At 42.8% G+C, this 19,817-nt stretch overlaps 1 protein-coding gene across 1 annotated transcript in view; it reads left to right on the forward strand.

Annotated features, from left to right (window-relative positions):
* QPCTL (glutaminyl-peptide cyclotransferase like) overlaps positions 1–19,817 on the forward strand; it is a 687,611-nt gene that overhangs the window by 567,172 nt on the left and 100,622 nt on the right. The window contains exon 6 of the mRNA XM_085625556.1: positions 5,626–5,742. Coding sequence (XP_085481682.1) covers positions 5,626–5,742 — 117 coding nt within the window. The remainder of the gene's footprint in view (positions 1–5,625; positions 5,743–19,817) is intronic.

Consider the following 19,817-nt stretch of genomic DNA (forward strand, 5'->3'; position numbering starts at 1 on the left):
ATTGATTTATTGGACATAGTTAACAAAGAAGTTAGAGGAAACGGGTCAATTAAACTCTTTTCTATAGAAAACCATGTAGGGGGATTTATCAAATGAGAATGATTAAACCAAAGAGAAATTTTCTTTAATAAAAAAGCTTTGTGATAACAAAAAAAATCTGGTACACCAAAACCTCCATGACATTTAGGCAATTTTAGTTTTTATAACTATTACAAGGGGCTTTATTGCTCCAAAGAAATTTACAAAGGAGTCGATCTACATTTTTATAAAACTTCGTGGAAAATTGGGTAGGAATCCTGGCTAGGGAGTAAAATAATGATGGTGCTATAGTCATTTTTATGGAGTCCATTTTTCCCCACCACGAAAGATGAAGTGAAGACCATTTAGTTATTTTATCCTTAATGTAACTTAAAATAGAATCACAATTTAATGATATTGTAGTTTTCAAAGAAGATGAAAATAAAATGCCTAGGTATTTAAATTTTTCTCTTTGCTAAATTATATCCTGCATGTTTGGGTTGCAATGAATATTTATAGGAAAGAAATTCTGTTTTATTAATATTTAATTTATAACCGGAAAGTTTGGAATAAGATGAAATAATCTCAAATAAAGGAGGGAGTGAGGAGATAGGGTTGCTAATAAATAAAAGTACATCATCTGCATATGCTAACATTTTAACATTAACCTCCTTAATATTAATACCATTAATGGCCTTACATTTCCTAACTGAAATAATCAAAGGTTCAATAACAAGAAGGAATAGGAGTGGGGAGAGGGGGCAACCCTGTCTGGTACCTCTGAAAAGAGAAAATTGGTTTGAAGTTTGGCCATTAATAAATAAATGAGCTGTCGGAGTAGAATAAAGAACAGATATCATACAAATAAATGTCACCAAAATTAAATGCAAATAAAGTATGAAATAAAAGCTGCCATTGAAATTTTTCGAAGGCTTTTTCAGCATCTAATTCCAACACTCCTGATGGTAAAGGTAAATTGGACCCTTGTTCTAGAACATGTACTAAAGTTCTTGTATTATTTGCAGAATATCTATTTTTCATAACTCCAGATTGATCTGGATGAATGATAGAATCTAAAACAGAGGTTAACCTAGTTACAAGTATTTTGGCATAGAGCTTGCAATCTTGATATATTAAGGAAAAAGGATGGTAATTTGAAACTAGTGTAGGGTCTTTGTTAGGTTTGGGTAATACCACAATTAAAGCTTCAGTAAAAGAACCTGTAGAGCTAAAAGGGGTAAATAATTTAAATAAATGAGGAACAAGTTTTATTTGAAATTCCTTGTAAAATTCTGCTGGAATATCATCTGGTCCTGGGGATTTATTTTGTTTAAGGGATTTAATGGCTAATCGAATTTCATCTTCAGTAATGGGCAGATCTAATTTATTTTTAGTTGAGAGGGAAATCTTGGGTAATCCACATGTAGATGAAAATGAATCAATTAAAGAAGATTAATCAAAGTTAGGTTTAGTATATAAAGTAGTGTAATAATTTAGAAATTCATTAACAATATCATTTTGCGATAGGGCAATTTTCCCATTGGGGCCATGAATCGAATTTATTTGAGTTTTATCTTTTTTAATGCATAGATAGTTGGCTAAAAGCCATCCAGATCTGTTAGCATTAAAACAAAATTTGGCTTTAGATGTGGAGAGTTGAATAGCCACTCTTCTGCTAAGAATGGAATTAAATTCATATCTAAGTTTTTGTAATTTCAATCTATATTGAGGGTCTTAGAAGTCATAAAAAGCCTTTCAAATTTTGCAATTTGCGTATCCAATTCTTTAATTCTTACATTGATAGTTTTATTTTCATGTGCCATGAGAGAAATAGAAGCACCTCTAATATAACCTTTAAAAGCGTCCCATCTATTAACCAGGGATGTAGAACCTTCTGTGTTAAGGTGAAAGTAATCTTGAAGAGCATCTAAGATTTTCACTTTGTTTTGTACGTTGAGTACAATACCAGTATTCATTCTCCAACTGGATTGTGTTTTAAAATTTGAATTAAATTGCAAAACAAAAGATGTTAAATCATGATCCGTTATATCAATATTACCAATAGTAGGAGTAACTACAGAATTAATTAATTGTCTGGAAATTAGTAAGTAATCAAGTCTCGAATGTGAGTTATGTGGATTAGAGAAAAAGGTTAAAATAAAATCCGTAGGAAAATGTAATCGCCAAATATCAATCAATTTTGTAGTTTTAAGGAAAAATTTAAAGGTTAGAAAAGCTTTTGGAGGTCCAAATTTAGTGAGAGAAGATCTATCCAAAAATGGATCAGAAATAAGGTTGAAGTCTCCTCCAACTATAAGAGGAACATTACCTGCCTTGAGTACTTTGGTAGTTAAATTAGACCAAAACATAGGATCATCAGCAGTTAGACCATAAACATTAAGTTAAAACATAACAGAATCATACATTTTAACTTTAACTATGACATATCTACCTACTAAATCTGATGATTTACTTAAAATGTGACAATGCAGTCTTTTAGCAAAGAGAATAGCAACACCATTTTTCCTACCTTTAGCAGGAGAAGAGACAATAGTATCAACCCACTTTTTTTTCATATAATCTAATATTTTATCTTCAATATGGGTTTCCTGAATAAAACAGATACCTGCTTTAGAACTTCCTAAATAATCTAAAATCTTTGTACGTTTTACCGGATGTCTCAAACCCTTGACATTTAAAGAGGTTATTTTAACATTATGAACATTAGCCATAATAAGATAGAGAGAACAAAGAAATAAGATTGAAGAAGAGGAGAAAAAGTTGAAGAAAATTATGGAAAATAGTAGTTCTAGAACATTGTATAAGGAAAAGGAGGGAAAACAAAAAAGACAAACAACCATAAAAAAGACGACCACAAATAACCATTGATAACAGATTTGAAACGCACACGTGCTTTACAAGCATGACCGACCTGTTGAAGCCCAGCGTAGAGAGAACAATAAAATTAGTCAGAAATACATGTTAAACCGATATTCAAGTAGCAGAATCATGCATATCCATAGAATCCTGTGAATGCTTTTCCAGGAATAATTTCAAATCTTCTGGACGCTGGAAGGACTTTGAAAAATTATCTTTCAAGATGCGCATTGTTGAAGGATCAAATAGGCCATATTTAAATCCAAGACTTCTCAATTGTGGACGAATGTCAGTGAATTCTTTGCGAATCTTAACAGTCTCTTTAGTAAAGTCTTGGTGAATAAAATTTTTGTTACCATTATTAATTAAGGATGGAATTTCCCGTGGTGCTTTCCTTATCAAGACCAAATGATGGTGACATAAAACCTTAAAAATCATTTGTCTTGGCTTAGTGTGATGAGGATTACGATGAGATGGAATCCTATGCGCTTTATCGATGTCAAATTTCTCTGGAAATATAATGTTTAAAAGACCAGCTATCAAATTCTCCAAGTATAGTCTGCAATTAGAACCTTCAACATCCTGTGGTAAATAAAAAATATGAAAATTGTATTGCCTGTTACGATTTTCCATGTCCAGAAGAAGAGCAGACATAGGAGAAAGTTTTGCCCAAGTGGTGTAAAAGCATCAATTTTAACTTTGTTATCATGTATTTTAATTGAATTATCAGAAACTTTCATTGACATACTAGCCATATCTTTGCACAGAGTTTTAATCTCCAACGCAATTGTATCAGTGTTGGCACGAAGTGCATGAAGTTCATCAAGAATTAATGCCAAGGAAGGCTCACTAGATTCCACCACTTTAGATTTTACTGGAGGAGGAGAAATCTGTTGTTTCTTATTATTATTGGGATTTTGTACATTTTTATTCTCCATTTTCATATTATAAAAATGAAAGGAGTAAATAAATGCAAAGTATAGGAAAATTAGATATAGTCAGAAAGAATGCTTCAAGGAAAAAGATGGTGCAGCAGCTAAAACAGACTGTGGGTGTGGTTAGGCCAAAGCCAGGCCCTTTCCTGAGTACTTGCTCCGCCCCCCTGACAGGAAATCTGAGCAATACCTGACAGTATAGTTCGAAGCAGAACCGGGAGGGAGAAAAACACCTCTTCCGACGTCCTTAACACCAAGGAAAAGCACCACAGCAGCAGGTAGGGCTTTCGAAGCTTGTTAGAGCATTTTCCAGTAAATTCTGACTGGAAACAACAATTTTGTCGTTAAAAACAGGCCCCTTCAACACGGAGCTCACTGGGCGGCGGCCATCTTGTTTTCGCGCGCTCGTGCGTCTCTCGTGACTGCTTATTTTTGTCGGTGGGGCAAAGTGGTAGGTGGTGGGCCGGGCCGCTGGGGGGGGGCTCATTGTGCTTTGCAGGAGGGCCCCCTCAAGTTTCGTCATGCCACTGCATCAAACCTGCTCTTAAAGCTCCACAAACGTTTTCTGTAGATGCCAGGATTACATTCAGTGTCACGTGTGATATCCACAAAGCATGCTATGCTAAAGATACCACTTACATGCAGACACTGACACCTCACTACATCCTAACAGGAGACCTACGCGCTCCATTAGATCAACCAGTGATTCTGCAGGAGAAACAAAACACAGCAGCAGATGCCTGGGTGTGCAAGTGCAGGATTCTGAAACACATTTGACCTGTAGCTAAGAGTTGAAACGAACCACATGAAGTTCAGAAAACTTCCAAAACTGAACTTTTCAGACTCACCTTTAACTAAGATGTGCTGTAGCCTATTAGACATTATTAATCACCCTGGGTGATTGGATGCTATAGTCCCCTTCCAACAATCGCTTTTTCTTCCTTCTGCTACCTCTCTAAAGTTACGAAAATCAACATGTAATGCCATATCACCGTTTCTTCCTTCTGCTACCTCTCTGAAGTTACGAAAATCAACATGTAATGCTATAACAAATTTCTCAGTAGTTAAATATTGTCCTCAACTTTCTTTGTTGTTTTCTTCTATTGTTTGTGCACACCCTGCCCGCCCTACCCCAAGTCATGACATGTCTGTAGCCACATAGTATGACTGGGAAAGATACTAATTGCAAATCTAAGAGGTCTGCTTTTGGGACAGTGGTTGTGAGAGGGGCAGACAGTGCTACCTCCTGAGAGGCTACAGCCTCCTCATCCCAATGACACCCTCACAGGCTGCTATTCACTCACTTTAAAACTGCCCAAGAATTGATGAAAACTTGAGCAAAAGTGTTGTGTTATTCCTTATTCCTGCTAGTTTAAAATGTGATCACCTTTAACTTAAGGGGGGATACAGGCTGGAATCATTAATTCATTTCAGCCTAATATGCCCCCGCAAAGATAATGGGCAACTTGGATTGGGGTCTTGGTAACAGTGCACTAATTAAACTCAATAAGCATTTGTTTCTTGCTCTGCATATGGTGTGTAATCCCTCTGTTTATTTATAGGTTATTTATTATGCGCAGAGTGCCTCTTTCAAGCTGCAATACTGTAGAGAGTTTATCTAAATGTATCAAACCCTGTTTGTGCTGACGGCTGGACCAACATATGAGGGTCTGTGTTGGTGACTGACATACATTTGATGCTCAACTAATCACACTGCTTCAAATTCTTTCCACCTTTGTACATGCTACACAGATAGCATCAGAGTTCTTTTTAACATCATCTTTTCTGTTTCCAGAAAAACGTCTGCACAAGATGCGTCTCCTACATTTCCACCCAACAGAGCAGGTTTACTTCCGCCGGGATCTTTCCTACATGAGTGTGGATGACGACCATGTGCCTTTCCTGCACAGAGGTATGCTTATGTTTAATATATTTCTGGGAAGATGATGTGGGGGTGGCTGGTTTTTATTTTTCTGGAGGGCTATTTTGCTTACATGAATTAAGGATCTATTCGCCTTAGTGATGTCTGCACTGTAGTGGAGTAGTGTCACTTGAAGCAAAGCAAGTCTGAAACTGCATCTCTGCAGCCGATTACTAACTTCCTAATTCCCTGGTACACTGTTTTAACTTGTGAAAGTCTACCAAAAGGGTGCCTAAAATCGTCCTCCCAGAAACAGCTCTCTCGCTAGAAAACTGGTTATAAGTGCTGCATAGGGAGAACACTACTCTTGCAAAGTTCCTCACTCAAATGCTTTCATTGTATATCGACTCTGAAGTAGACTGTCTGAAGTTCTGCACAACAGTGAAGACCTATCTTTTCCATGTACTGTACTGTTGCTAATAGGTGTCGGTGGTCACATCTTTTGATTAATTCCCATTCCTTTTTTAGGTCTCGCCTAGCGACGCAGCGCATGCTCTACTCGCCTTGGCGAAACCTATTGCTGTCGGCTTCTTGGCCGAAGGGGGACAGGACATGTGCACGTGCGTATGGAAGACAGCAGGTGTGCTGGCGTCTCTTTTGCTGTCCGCGTGCACAGCGTCTCTTTTGCTGTCCTGTCTCCTTTCTGCCCACCCAGACTGAATATTTTGCTTGCGCACGGCGTCTCTTTTTGCTCGCGCACGGCCCGGCGTCTCTTTTTGCTCACGATTCCAAATTACTCCAGGGATTCCATCTTGTTGTAAGGTTGTGTCTGACCGAGGTTTTGCAATGGCTCGGGGTGGAATACTTCGGCGTTGCATTTTGACCTGTTACGCGCATAACAGGTCACGACTATTCGCTGTTACCCGCCCGTCCCTGTTAGCGAAATAGCATACCTGGTGCATCGTTTCCGCTCTCGGAAGGACAACACTTATTTCACGTTATGCACTGTTTTGCAATTTGTTGCTCACAATTGTCCCACCCCTTGCCAATCAGTATTGTGAGAAGTCTTTATGGTGGGGGTAATACTGTTAGGGACTGGTAAAGGAGAGTTCTTTAAGTGGGAGAAGAACGGGAGGGTCTCGCAAAGGGGCGTAATCGATCCAATTAAGGGCGTGGCTGAAACCATTTAAGCTAAACATCTGTGCTCAGCTTGTCACCCGACTGGTATGTTGCCGCTACTATCATTGCATCCAGATATATAATACAACAATTAATATTACACATACAACAAGCCACGACTGTTGGCTTAGCCGATGGTCAGCTTTGCGCAATGCGTACCTGATCTGGGGAGGATTTAGAACGCCAACATGCGTACAGACATCCACAGTGAATGAGCAAACATTCAGTCATCAAGTTTCATTCGGGTGAACGCTTTCCTTTTGTTGTGTATCTTTACATGCGCTACAACTGTTTCAATCAGGAACTGTGCAAGCGGTGTTGTATGCGCTGCTTCTAGATTGAATCATGTCGGGCATGTCCTTTCCCCGTTTCACTTTAAGGAGATCTGGGAAGTGGAAGTATAGGAAGCATGCCAAACAATGCAGCGCCCCCGTCCCCCCTCCCGCCCTATGTTTGTTCTCCCTCTTCATTATTATGCAAAATAGGGGGAGCTTGTCTACAGCCCAGGTGAGAATGAATCCCATACAGGTCATCGCTCTGGCCTCACGAAAACGCACGGCCGGGACAATGGGGGGGGGGCTTGTTTAGTGTATTTCTGTCCGCCTGAGCCTCTTGCGTTGTCAGGACTCGAGCAAGTGAATAACTTTATCCCCCGGCCGCTAGCTTCTGTCCCCCACTCAAAGGGACTTTTGTGGTACTTGTCGCGGGTCACTCCAGTTTCCTGGGAAGACTGTGCCACTGCTAGCCTCCCGGGCAGCTCAGGGGCGTTCTCACCGATCTGTGGTGCGGAGCTCCCAGTTCGTTGCCACAGGCGGTAGCAGAAAGGGGCTGGTGTACTCGGTGCGGCCTGCGATCAGGACACCCACACTCTGTTCTAATTCGTGAGAACCGGACAAAGTCTGCTGCAAGCTCTAGTTATGGTGGGTACATGGAGTATTGCTCGTTCGCATCCCGTGTAGGGATTTTATATAATCTAACATGATGGTCTGTTGTCTACATTCCTGTCCCAGATAGCCCAGAGTTAAACCTACACTGCATTCTGAGAGCCAGGCTCTGCTCATAATCTTTGCCAAACACATCTGTTAGCGCAGTGGATGAATGCACCTGCTGTAGAGTTTGCTCTGCTGCCTGAAGACCACAGGCTCACATCCCCTTAATGGCATACTCTGTATTTCGCCCTGCGGAAGTCCAGATGGGATATCTGTGCCTAGCATATATCTACAGTCATTTGAGCTTGCTGACCGAAATTCTCCTAGACTCTCCCATCTTGGCTGAAGTGCCCTACAAACACAGGGAAAGAAGGAGAAAGATGGAACGTTGTCACGAATTGAGAAAGAAAAAACAAGATGAAGGGACGGGGGTGCCTGACAGTGTACTAAAGAGGCGTGAGGTGGATACAAGACTACGAAGCCTTGGTGCAAGCGCGCGGCCATGTAATAGGTCATAAGATTCTGGGCAGAGCCTCTGGCACTTGCTTTTAAATTTTCACAAATTAAACACAGTCTGCATTTCATTGGCCAAGCCCTGTCTCCTCATGATCTCTACATTTGCAGGGTACAGCATTATACCAAAAGTGACCTTTTATGTTTCAATGTTTTAGAAGAAAATGTATGATCTGCCTACCGGCAAGCATTACAACATCCCTCCCTTTCCAGTGATATATGTACACCTGCATATCTCAATCCGTTAAACTGCTTACATTTAATTTTTTTGTCATGACACAAACAAATATTTTTCTCGAAACGTAGTTCAGTGTGATAGAAAAAAGGGTTCGGAAAGGAAAAGACGAAAATGCACGGTAAGCAAAAGACAGTGGAATATTGAGTAATGTGCAAACTGTTCACAAACTTTGCCCAGCATTGAAAAGTGTGAAAAAAGAAAGCGGAAGGGAAGAAAGAACTGAACTTACTTTAGGGGAGCAAATGGGGGATATGTAGAGTGTGGAAAAGCAGAAATTGTGGGATCACAGAATAAACGTTGGTCTTAAACTCTGCTAGCTTACACAGAGACAGGAACGCAACGCCCATTGGGCTCAAAGGGCTTCAGCCCCCCCCGTCGTGCATGTCAGCCCGGGCTGAGACAGCTTCCCAGGCTGGCGACCGTCCTATTGCAGCTGCACCGAGAACTTCACAGGTCTTTAAAAGACCATTCACTTGTTAAATAGGCTTTGTTATGTTTTCACCCCTTCTTAGGGCCCCTGCATCGCCACTCTGCCTACTGCTGGAAGAATTAGCCCCCACGCCCCCCCCCCCCCGAAATTTTTATTAGCCCGCCCCGAAATAAGGCTCTAGTTGCGCCTCTGCACGGAGATGACTCCCTATATGGTTACATGACCCCACAAAGGGACTCAGATGGTGTGATTACCACTCTTGTGCAAACTTCAACTATCTGCCTTTGTAACACTCCTAGATTTGACTCCGTCCAAGAAATAGCCTGGTGCTTCATGTTGATTGAAGATATAACTTTCATCCTTCCACAGCACCTACAGCTGTGCTCAGTACCAGAGTGAGAATGTGATTTCCAGTTTCATCAAATTCTTTCTCACCTCTTAAAATTCAGTGCTCTCAGTCGTTGCTCTGAGGCCTGGAAGGGGAGACTGTGCCGACCCTGAACCTGTGTATTATGATTTAGACTCACCGTCTTCCTTATTATAGGTTTGCGAAGGTCCGGGTCACACACAGTTACAGTGACTGTACCACCAGCTGGGAACTCAGTGGCATCAGAGGACCTGGTTGGCAGTCTATAGGCTTTCCTCACCAATTCTTTGGCATTGTAATTCATGCGTGGCTGCTGAGCTGCAAACGGGGAATGCTCCTTTGTTATTTTGTTCTCCGATGATACAGTGGGAAATCACAAAATTGTTTGCTTAACCACCTCAGGTTTTCAATGTTTCTTTTTACCATCAACAGTGCCCTTGTGATCCTACACTGAAAATCCACCTGCTCCTGAACCTATTTTGCTACACAGTCCAGCTGCTGTACAAGTAATTGTAATCTTGTGTCCACGGCCGAAACAGAATCCTCCTTTCCAGTCATCCCTTACTCCAGGTATTTTAGTCTGGATTCCATCGTAATAGATGCTCTCTCAATACTGTCCAGTTTGCCCAGAATTGTTTCTGAGGTCACCATTCTCTCCCTTTGTCCAGGCCCTAATCCTCCCGCTGGTCTGTCATCACCACTTTCTTCTGTTCCTTTCTTGTGGGTAAACGGCTGGGACATATCTTTCTTCTCTCTCTCTGTGTTTGTATGCCTGTCTCTGATGTTGATTCCCTGACATTTTCCATCCATGCTGTCACACCACTGGTGGATCTTCCAGTTGGCCTGCTGGAAAATGCGGCACCTTTCAGGATCTGCTTCCCTGTCACCCTTACCTCCAGTAGCCAGAGGCTGTTGGGTAATGCCAGATGTGCCAACTCACACAGCACCACAGTGTGTCACATAATATCAGCCCCCTTCATATGATCCTGGTGAAGAGCTGATATCACACTGTGTCCACAGTGAACTGGAAACCGCTACAGACAGCGAGTTTAAGCTATTGGCATTGTAAATGACAATGCCTTTTATTTATCTGTTTTGAAAACAATTCATAAATAAAGGTCATCGTCATTTACAATGCCAATAGCTCAAACTCTCGTAAATGCGAGACCTATTGCATTGCAAATGCTTGTTCGCTCCCTTTCTTGTCCTGATTGTCTGCACCAAATTTGTAAAAACCCATGCGTCTTATGTGACCTATGTCAAAGCTACGAATGTCTAATTTTCTAACCATAGAAATATACTTCCACTCGTGGAGATAACACAATAAGCAGAAGTAATAAGAGGCTTGGTGATTACAATAATGGGTTACTATACACACACCCAACAAAGAAGAGATGAGAGATTGAGCCTTTCCTAAATTTCCCACAAACTTCACTTAAACTCACACAGAACAAGCATTGGCATAGCCAATAGGTCTCGCTTTTGGGACCTTATAAGAATTTAGTTATGCAGCACAATATCCTTGGTGTAACAACATCAACTGTTGCATGACTAAACACTTATAAGGTCCCAAAGGCGAGACCTATTGGCTATGCCAATGCTTGTTTAGTTAGTGCCATGGAGTAAGACCTCTACAGAAAAGAAAAGGGTTTGGTAAAATACATTCTGCAAGCCATTTGGCAATTAAAAATTTAAAAGCCCCTGTCCATGGTTTGGTTTTGGGAAAGTATTTTTGATCAATTAATCTTAGTCAAATTATGCCCTTTTGAATTGTTTATGCAACAGAGCCATGGCTACACTTGGGATTAGTTCTCAACGTTTAGGCATCTCTTGTTATGGCATCAAGCTTCTAGGATCCTCTCACAAAACTCCCTTTTTCAGGGCTCCACACTGTGTCAAATTATTGCATGGAGCGTGGTGATCATGAAGCAGTGAGGCTGATCAAGGCCCATCTGACACGCTGCCAATCTTTTCTTGCCTCACTGTACTTCGACTTCCAGCTGCCAAATCCAGCTGGTGACGAGAGTACACTTCCGGATTACCATGTGTTGCCTTGTCTGGTAAGTGTGGGTCTCCTTCACTTATTACCTGCTTGCCTGCTGCATGCCCACCCTATGGGCCGCACTCGAGTTTTTCATAGCCAAGCGTTCTGAAGGAGACATCCTAGATCATCTGTTGGAGAGGACCGGGGAGATGATAACTCTTTGTTTTAATGTCCTGCAGAGCGAGAAAACCACTTGTATCGCAACTCAGCATGTGGCCCTCTTTTTCCAGGGCCTGCCCAAATCTCCACTCACCAGATCTCTCACTGCTGTAAGCTGATTCGCTTGGCCCTAGAAGTAGCCACTATGGTGCTCTGGGAAGAACATGTCAACCCAGGCTTTTGGCAGGCTCTGCTACCTGTATAAAAACCTTTGATAGCACAAGTGGGCTGAAAGGCAGAGAATAGGCAAAGCAAATCAATGTTCTCCAATCTATGCTCCTAACAGAGAAATATATAAACATGATAAAAAGACTGCTTTTTCCAGCCCCTGAATATCCTAGGCGTGCAAATGAAGGTGTTGGCAGAAATAGACAACGTCATGCACTCATTGATTTATTCAACTCATCGAAGCCACGGGGCAAGCGAAAAGCGGTTAAACACGAATACAAGGGGAAGCCACTGAATAGGTTTCAACCTTCCGGATTAAAGCAGGAGTGCCTTGAAGCAGCTATCATTCATAGTGTTTAAAACCCATTGGTGCGGCTGCTTCGAAAGGTGCAGGCCTCCTGACTGTTACATTATACTTGCAGTTTCTGCTGCATTAACAGTTGGCAAAGAATAATTACTGCAGGCGTTTTATGTCTTCAGTGGGGAGGAGGAAACGAAATTAAATGTTGCAAAGTCAAAAGAGGCGGCATCTCACATCAAACACTAAATTTAGCGGAAACATGGAAATGTAAGCAAGAACTGTGTGGCCCACAAGGCAGGCCTCACGTCACTGTATTATCATTGTTTGCAAAGCAAACTGTAGCCGGGGGTACATTATGTGCCTCTTACCATTCCATATGCAATTAGGGGAGGTGTAGCAAAATACGGCTCCTGTCCTGCAATACAGAAATCACTATGGGTCCATCCACCTTTACAACGAGACTTTTGTTAAATATTTTAGAAGCAAGGAAGCCCCGTGTGCCTTGGCTGGGCACCGCTGACAGGGCTGTTTGGGACTGCACCAAGGATACAATGTTTTTTTCCTAATGTGCAAACTTGTTCAGTCCAGAGTTAAATTACTTGAAACAGCAAATGAGTCCACTCACTGAACACCAGTGTGTATTTAAGTTCCCAAAGGCTGTTATATTTTAGTCGGAGGCTTTTTCCTAATAATTGTAAATCTCAGAAAATACATTTTTCAAGTTTCTCAGTTACTGGCTCCAAAAAGCACCACGCTGCCTGCTAATGCAATAAGCATGTTTTGCAGTTAGCTATTCAAATATGTTGTGGTACATGTTACATTGATTTTAGTCAAGCTACAAAATAAAAATAGCATTGTTGTATCGTTCGTTTTCTCACACTACATATTATAATACTACAAGTGTAATTCTGGCATATAATTTTAATAAATAATATGGCTGCGTCAAGTTGCTAGGTCATTACATGTGAGTAGTTGACTCCGAAGGCTCCGTTGCCTTTCAGGTTGTCACTGACTGGTATATGTAACCACCTTGTACTGGGTAGACCTGCAGGCACATCCTGGCTACATGAATTAATGATTAGAAATGTGTTGTGTCTGATAAACCCATAACGACTTTAATTAAATAATACTCACTTTAATATTTAGCAACCAAAACTTCCTGAATCGCAGCTGGGGCTGCTATATGCATCCTTGCAAGCGTTGCAGTGAGTGGTGTTCACTGGGAAATTGTAACTTGAGAAAGAGATATTTAATTGAATTTAACAGTGCAAAAAGCAGATCAAAACAACAAATACAATCTTTTTATGCATAGCTGTAAAAATAAATGTGGCTCAATAACATGTTATTTAGAATAAGTGCACTAATTAACATACACCCACCTATGTATTAATACTGCAGTGAATGGGTGCAATTCCGTGTTATTACCATGGTACACGGAAACCTATATGGGAAAAATGTTTACCTACTTACAAACTGTATTCTATATTGTTTGACTGTATATTTGTTAGATGTGGACCAAGAGGATAGGCCTTTGAAGCCTAATTGTTTCATCTCTTAATTCCAATAGTTCAAGGTTTCCGTTGATGTTAAACCCAGCACACAAGGCAATAGGAGGCGGACTAGGATTAGAGCGGGGGCAGTTCCATGTTTGACATTCACCACAGCTTGGAGTTGTCCTGGACTATGAAATGTACAGAAGAGAAAAGAATCCCAAAGAAAGCATGATACTGATGGAACCAGCAAATACCACAAGTGTAGCCTTAAGGTAAAGCTCTAGATTAAAGCTCGTTTGAAAAGCATCAACAAAAATACAGGCAGGCCAGAGAAAGTGAGCTTCAGAGCAGAGACTCAGCAGCTACCAAAAGACAGAAAGTGCCTTGTATACTTCGAGTCATCCTGTATGTCGTGTGACCACAGACTGTTAGTGCACAAAGTGGATCTTGTATCACTCCTATGTAGCATCCCACCCACCTCTTTGTGAAACATAAAGCAGAACAAGGTCATCGCTACCAAGCATGAAGACGAGGCTATCAGAACAAGCGGAAAGTGAAAGTGATCGCGATCAAACATCAAAGCGGCCGTACAGCCGCAAAGGTGAAAGTAATGTGGTCAAGCGCGGCGCGCGCGCCCGCGCTCATGCACTGTAGCTCTAGGCTGGCCTGGTAGCACTTTTTGGAGCCCTCTCAATAAGTCTCGCCAGACCAGCGCATGCGCTGGGTCAGGCGAGACCTAAAAAGGACTATATAACTTTTAACAGACACCTAGGACTTCTATTATTCCCTGAGAAACTCTGTTGATTATTTAAAATTGCCCTCACCCACTAGATAGTGGCATGCTTCATCATAGGGCCACTGACACACCCTGGTGCAGACCAACGCTAAGGGTGGAGAGTAGAGAGTGGTGCTGTGACGGGGCGTCGATCTTTGAAGAAAGTGTGACTACAGGACGACACTCCCACTTTTACCCTGTGTTTGGAATGAGAATAATGAAACTCTGGTATTTCCAGGAGTGTGTTTACAGTGGTCAAGTATTGACACATATTAATTTGTTCCCCTCCATGTGTCAATGACGAGGAAGTGGTATTTTAAAGGGATCCTGAAGAAGGCCAGTGACCCATAGGGTCAATTTTCTACGCCTGAAAAATGTTGATACCAGCAGTTAGGGTAACAGGGATATAATTTCTCGGGTATATCCCATATTCACAAGCTTAATCCTACACAATGATGATCCTGGACGTAAATCTGTTATATAATATAAAATGAGACATCCACACAAGGCCACTCATGCAGCATATACAGTGAAACACAACTGTAAAATATTTGAGGAACCTAGCTGTGTCAATTAAGCGAACAGTGGTTCTGCCACCTATTAGCTTATAAAAAGCGTCCAACTTATTTACTCAGTTTGTCCCTCTTCTCAGATGGGACTAACATTTAATGCAGAAAATCAAAATAACGCCCTAAAAACAGAAACTCATGTACTTCTGAATTATTATGTGATTTTATAATCAATTTGGTGAAAACTTTGCACTCAAAACGTTATGAACAGGACATATATATGCGCACACGCAGACATATGATGTGTATTTATTGAAACATAATGTGAAGTGAAAATAAACCTATTTACATATCACAACACAATATAAACATAACAAATGAACATATATTCAAGACAAAACATTTAGACACAATGTGAGAAAAAATGAAAATCTGATTCAACCCGACTTGTAATCGATCTGGTTATTCTCGATTGTTATGGGTGATCAATAGCACTTGAAAGTATGCGTCGACGTTTCGACCCCAGATAATATTGCGATAAATTGATCGTCATAAGGGGGGGTCTTCCTCAGGACTATATGTAGAGTCTGTGTGTGGCCTGTTTAAGAAAAATGTGCGCATTTTAGATGAGGTTGGGCATTTTATAATCATATACGGCGAGGCCATGCGTCTTAGCTCACCTTGAATTGGAGTGGTGAGGGGGCTGGTTGAAACCTGAGCCTGCACAAGCCCGGCAGATAAACAACGAGATCAAACGCCAGCTCCGCAAGGGCGAGTGGGACGCCCCCCGGGAGCTGAAGCTGATGGGTAAGTGCCAGCTCTGCCTAGCCTCAGCATGCTTTGTGCACTTATGTGTTTCTTTCACAATACTGCCTTGCTGTCTTAGCCAGCCGGAGGGGAGGGGGCGCGGCTGGCACAGTCCTCGACCAAGGGCACAGTACATGTGGGCACTGGCTCTTGTGTTAATGCCTGGGCAGAGCAGAGTCATAAAGTAAGGGATGTGTGCATGTTTTTTTTGCACATATCCCTGTGTGCGCGATGCTTTCGGTACGCCTCAGAGAGGGTGTTTGAGCCATCCGCTCTGAATAGGGAGTGGTGCTGCTGTGTCTGTGTTGGTACCTTTCAGTTTTCATTGCATACAAAGCGATACTTGCTCTCCTACAGCCGGTGGACTCACTTGTTCAGTTCCACAAAAATATGGGTTGTCTTTGTATCGTGGGAGCAGAAATATACCACACTTCCTGCCCTTATGCATGCGAGGCAGCGGTGGTTGCTTGAGAATGGTTGGATGTGGATTTCTATGCCCTCAGGAAACACGGGCGCAGGAGAGGGCGTCTGGAATATGAGAAGAAAGATGGGAACGCAAAACATAGCTATCATGTGTCAGGCTTGTAAGTTGATACACGTTTTGGTGCAGGTCGAGTCTATTCGCACATGCCTCGTCACGCATGGCCTTTCATGTCTCCGTTGTCATGTCCTGCCTTGGCATGGCTGAGTTGTGTGTGCATTACTCTGCACAGAACCAAGGCCCAGATGAGGAAACAGCAGTAAGGGCGGGATGGAAATGCAGCCCGTGTTACAGAAGGCGGTGGTGTACAGTGGGGTTCGAATGCACCCATTTTGTCTTGAGAATAGTACGCCCTGGATGAACACAGTCAAGTAACTTTTCGCAATGAATGGGTCCTTGAACTATATCAATACAATCCGTCCTTGCCTTTACATAAATAAGCAAAATGTTATCTTGGTTTCAAGGCCCATGCATGCTCCCTGTTGCATTTAATATTTTTTCATATACATTATTGATGGTTAGGGTACTCCAACTGATGAACATTTACACTTAAAATAGCAGATCACGTATTTATACTTCTGCTCATAATGTCTAAAGACATGCAGCAGTTTACCAGGGACATCGTGAAGGACCACAGCTTCTGTTTGTGGTTTCTATATTCTTGCCACCTCTTGTACACGGTCAATGCCATGGGCAGGGCTTTACGTCAGATGAAAAAACTGGGGGGTCTCTCAAAAGGGTGTGGCCAATGTAATTAAGGGCGTAGTTTAAAAAAAAAACTAAGCTAAAAATCTGTGCTTAGCATAGTGTGCCGCCAGACTTGTATTTTGCTGTTTCTATCATTGCATCCGATATACGATTCAAGTAACATCATACCTACAAGTCAGGACTATTGCCTTTGTCAATGGTTGTTGGTTGCATGAGATAAATAAGCAGCAACTATAGCTTGTATATAATATTGAAAAAGCTTCCACTTACAATGCAATAGGTCTCGCATTTACACAAGTTTGAGCTACCGACATTGCAAACGACAATACCTTTTATTTTTGTTTTCGTTTTTAAAACATAAAAAAAAGGCATTGTGACAATGCCAACAGCTTAAACTTGCATAAATGCGAGACCTATTGCATTGCAAATGCTTGTTATGTAGAGCTATAAAGAAAGTCTTCGCATAGACCTAGTGACTTAACCACGAATGTATTTGATTTAGTGTACCAAGTTTGGTACCTTATATTGGTGATTAACAACAGTTTATGCATCTCTTTAAACATAAACACGTTACAATTAGATACATATCAACAAAAACAACATTTGTGACCCATATTGCAGCGCCGAATGTATCCTCGCATTATTTATGTGCAGATGAATAAACCTTAGTGTGGTGACAACAGTGTAACCCTTACTTTAAATAATGATACATTAAGATCAATACATTAAGATCAATACATATCAAGGATTAACATTAAAATTAAAACCTGTACTCGGAATCTGTCTTGGTCCACGAACTTTGTTACCAGCATTCAACTCACCGGAGGTATCTGTTGGGCGGAGAAGTGCGGGGGTGGTGACTTTCTTCTTCCACACGGGTCCCCGGGACTGCGAGTACCAGCAGCCCTACTGCCTTGCTGATTATTTGCTGCAGCTGCTGGCTCTTCCCGGCCCCTCCCTCCCACTATAAAGCGCCTCGCGGGCGCCGCTCGGAATCTGTCTTGGTCCACGAACTTTGTTACCAGCATTCAACTCACCGGAGGTATCTGTTGGGCGGAGAAGTGCGGGAGTGGTGACTTTCTTCTTCCACACGGGTCCCCGGGACTGCGAGTACCAGCAGCCCTACTGCCTTGCTGATTATTTGCTGCAGCTGCTGGCTCTTCCCGGCCCCTCCCTCCCACTATAAAGCGCCTCGCGGCCCCCGCTTCGCGGGCGCCGCTCGGAATCTGTCTTGGTCCACGAACTTTGTTACCAGCATTCAACTCACCGGAGGTATCTGTTGGGCGGAGAAGTGCGGGAGTGGTGACTTTCTTCTTCCACACGGGTCCCCGGGACTGCGAGTACCAGCAGCCCTACTGCCTTGCTGATTATTTGCTGCAGCTGCTGGCTCTTCCCGGCCCCTCCCTCCCACTATAAAGCGCCTCGCGGCCCCCGCTTCGCGGGCGCCGCTCGGAATCTGTCTTGGTCCACGAACTTTGTTACCAGCATTCAACTCACCGGAGGTATCTGTTGGGCGGAGAAGTGCGGGAGTGGTGACTTTCTTCTTCCACACGGGTCCCCGGGACTGCGAGTACCAGCAGCCCTACTGCCTTGCTGATTATTTGCTGCAGCTGCTGGCTCTTCCCGGCCCCTCCCTCCCACTATAAAGCGCCTCGCGGCCCCCGCTTCGCGGGCGCCGCTCGGAATCTGTCTTGGTCCACGAACTTTGTTACCAGCATTCAACTCACCGGAGGTATCTGTTGGGCGGAGAAGTGCGGGAGTGGTGACTTTCTTCTTCCACACGGGTCCCCGGGACTGCGAGTACCAGCAGCCCTACTGCCTTGCTGATTATTTGCTGCAGCTGCTGGCTCTTCCCGGCCACTCCCTCCTCGATTACTATAACTGTCTCCCCGCCTACGCGTAAGCGGGACGCGTGCGGGGCGTACCCCGGGGCGAAGACCGGGCAAAGAGCGGGCCGTTTGAGGCCGTTCGAGGTCTGTGAGGTCTGGTCTGGGCTACCCCCTTTTGTATTGTTCAAACTAGTCTGTGCGAGTGTAATTGTTATACAATTTATTATTATCATATCCACACAGTAAGGTTGGGGGTTGCCCCTGTTGGTTGTTGAGCTATGTATAGCAGGTTAACACGGAGCAAGGCCCCAATTGGTGGTCTTCCTATCAATGGTCCTATGGACGATTTTATTACTCGTACCAATACAGCTATAGACCATGAAATTTCCAAACTCCAGACTCGTGTTTCCCTGGAATTGGCGTCCGCTAGGAGATTGTCCCAGGTAATCGATTTGTCGAAAAAATCTTCCCTGGGCAATATAGCCACAGCGGTTACCCCGCCACGTCCAGCTATCCCCCATTGTGTAGTTACACATGTTGATGTCCACCACACTCCGGCTTTCTCTGTACTACCCCCCACATTGGAGCCACTGATTCAGGATAGTGCTGCGAACCTGTCCATAACCCCTCTCAAGCAAGATACTGGTTCTAATAATCCTACCTCGGCAATGTTCTCCTCTAGGCACACTCTTAGTAGAGCCCATCAAGCTAAAAGAAAATGCACCTCTCGGTCTGCTTACCGTCGTAAGAAGGCCAAAATTGTGATTACTGAACATCTGAATGCGACTAGTGCTCCGGTCTCAAATCCTATAGGAGGGGGTGTGACCGGGGAACATTCACATTTTGAGGGGGTTAAAGATGAGCCAGCTCCTGCTTCCTTGACCACCTCCTTGGTTATTGAGGCAGGAGAAGAGGGCATACATGTTGAGAGTGGGGACAGGAACGAAGGGGAATTTATAAGTTTAGTTTGGGAAACCCTTAAGAAACTTCTTTCTCCTCTTGATCTTAGACTCTCACGCATTGAGAACCATTTACTCGAGATGGAAAAGAGCATTATTGCTCTGGCCACTCTCGGTCTGAGAAGTCTAGAAAACCAGGGTTTTCCTGTTGCTGAGCCTCTTCCCCATGATATGATCCCTCAAGTTCCACAACCTTCCCCTCCTTTACCAGTTATCGCACGATCGGTGCCTACATCG

The sequence above is a fragment of the Triturus cristatus genome, chromosome 9 (assembly GCF_964204655.1).
Source record: "Triturus cristatus chromosome 9, aTriCri1.1, whole genome shotgun sequence".
In the NCBI taxonomy this organism is placed as follows: domain Eukaryota; kingdom Metazoa; phylum Chordata; class Amphibia; order Caudata; family Salamandridae; genus Triturus; species Triturus cristatus.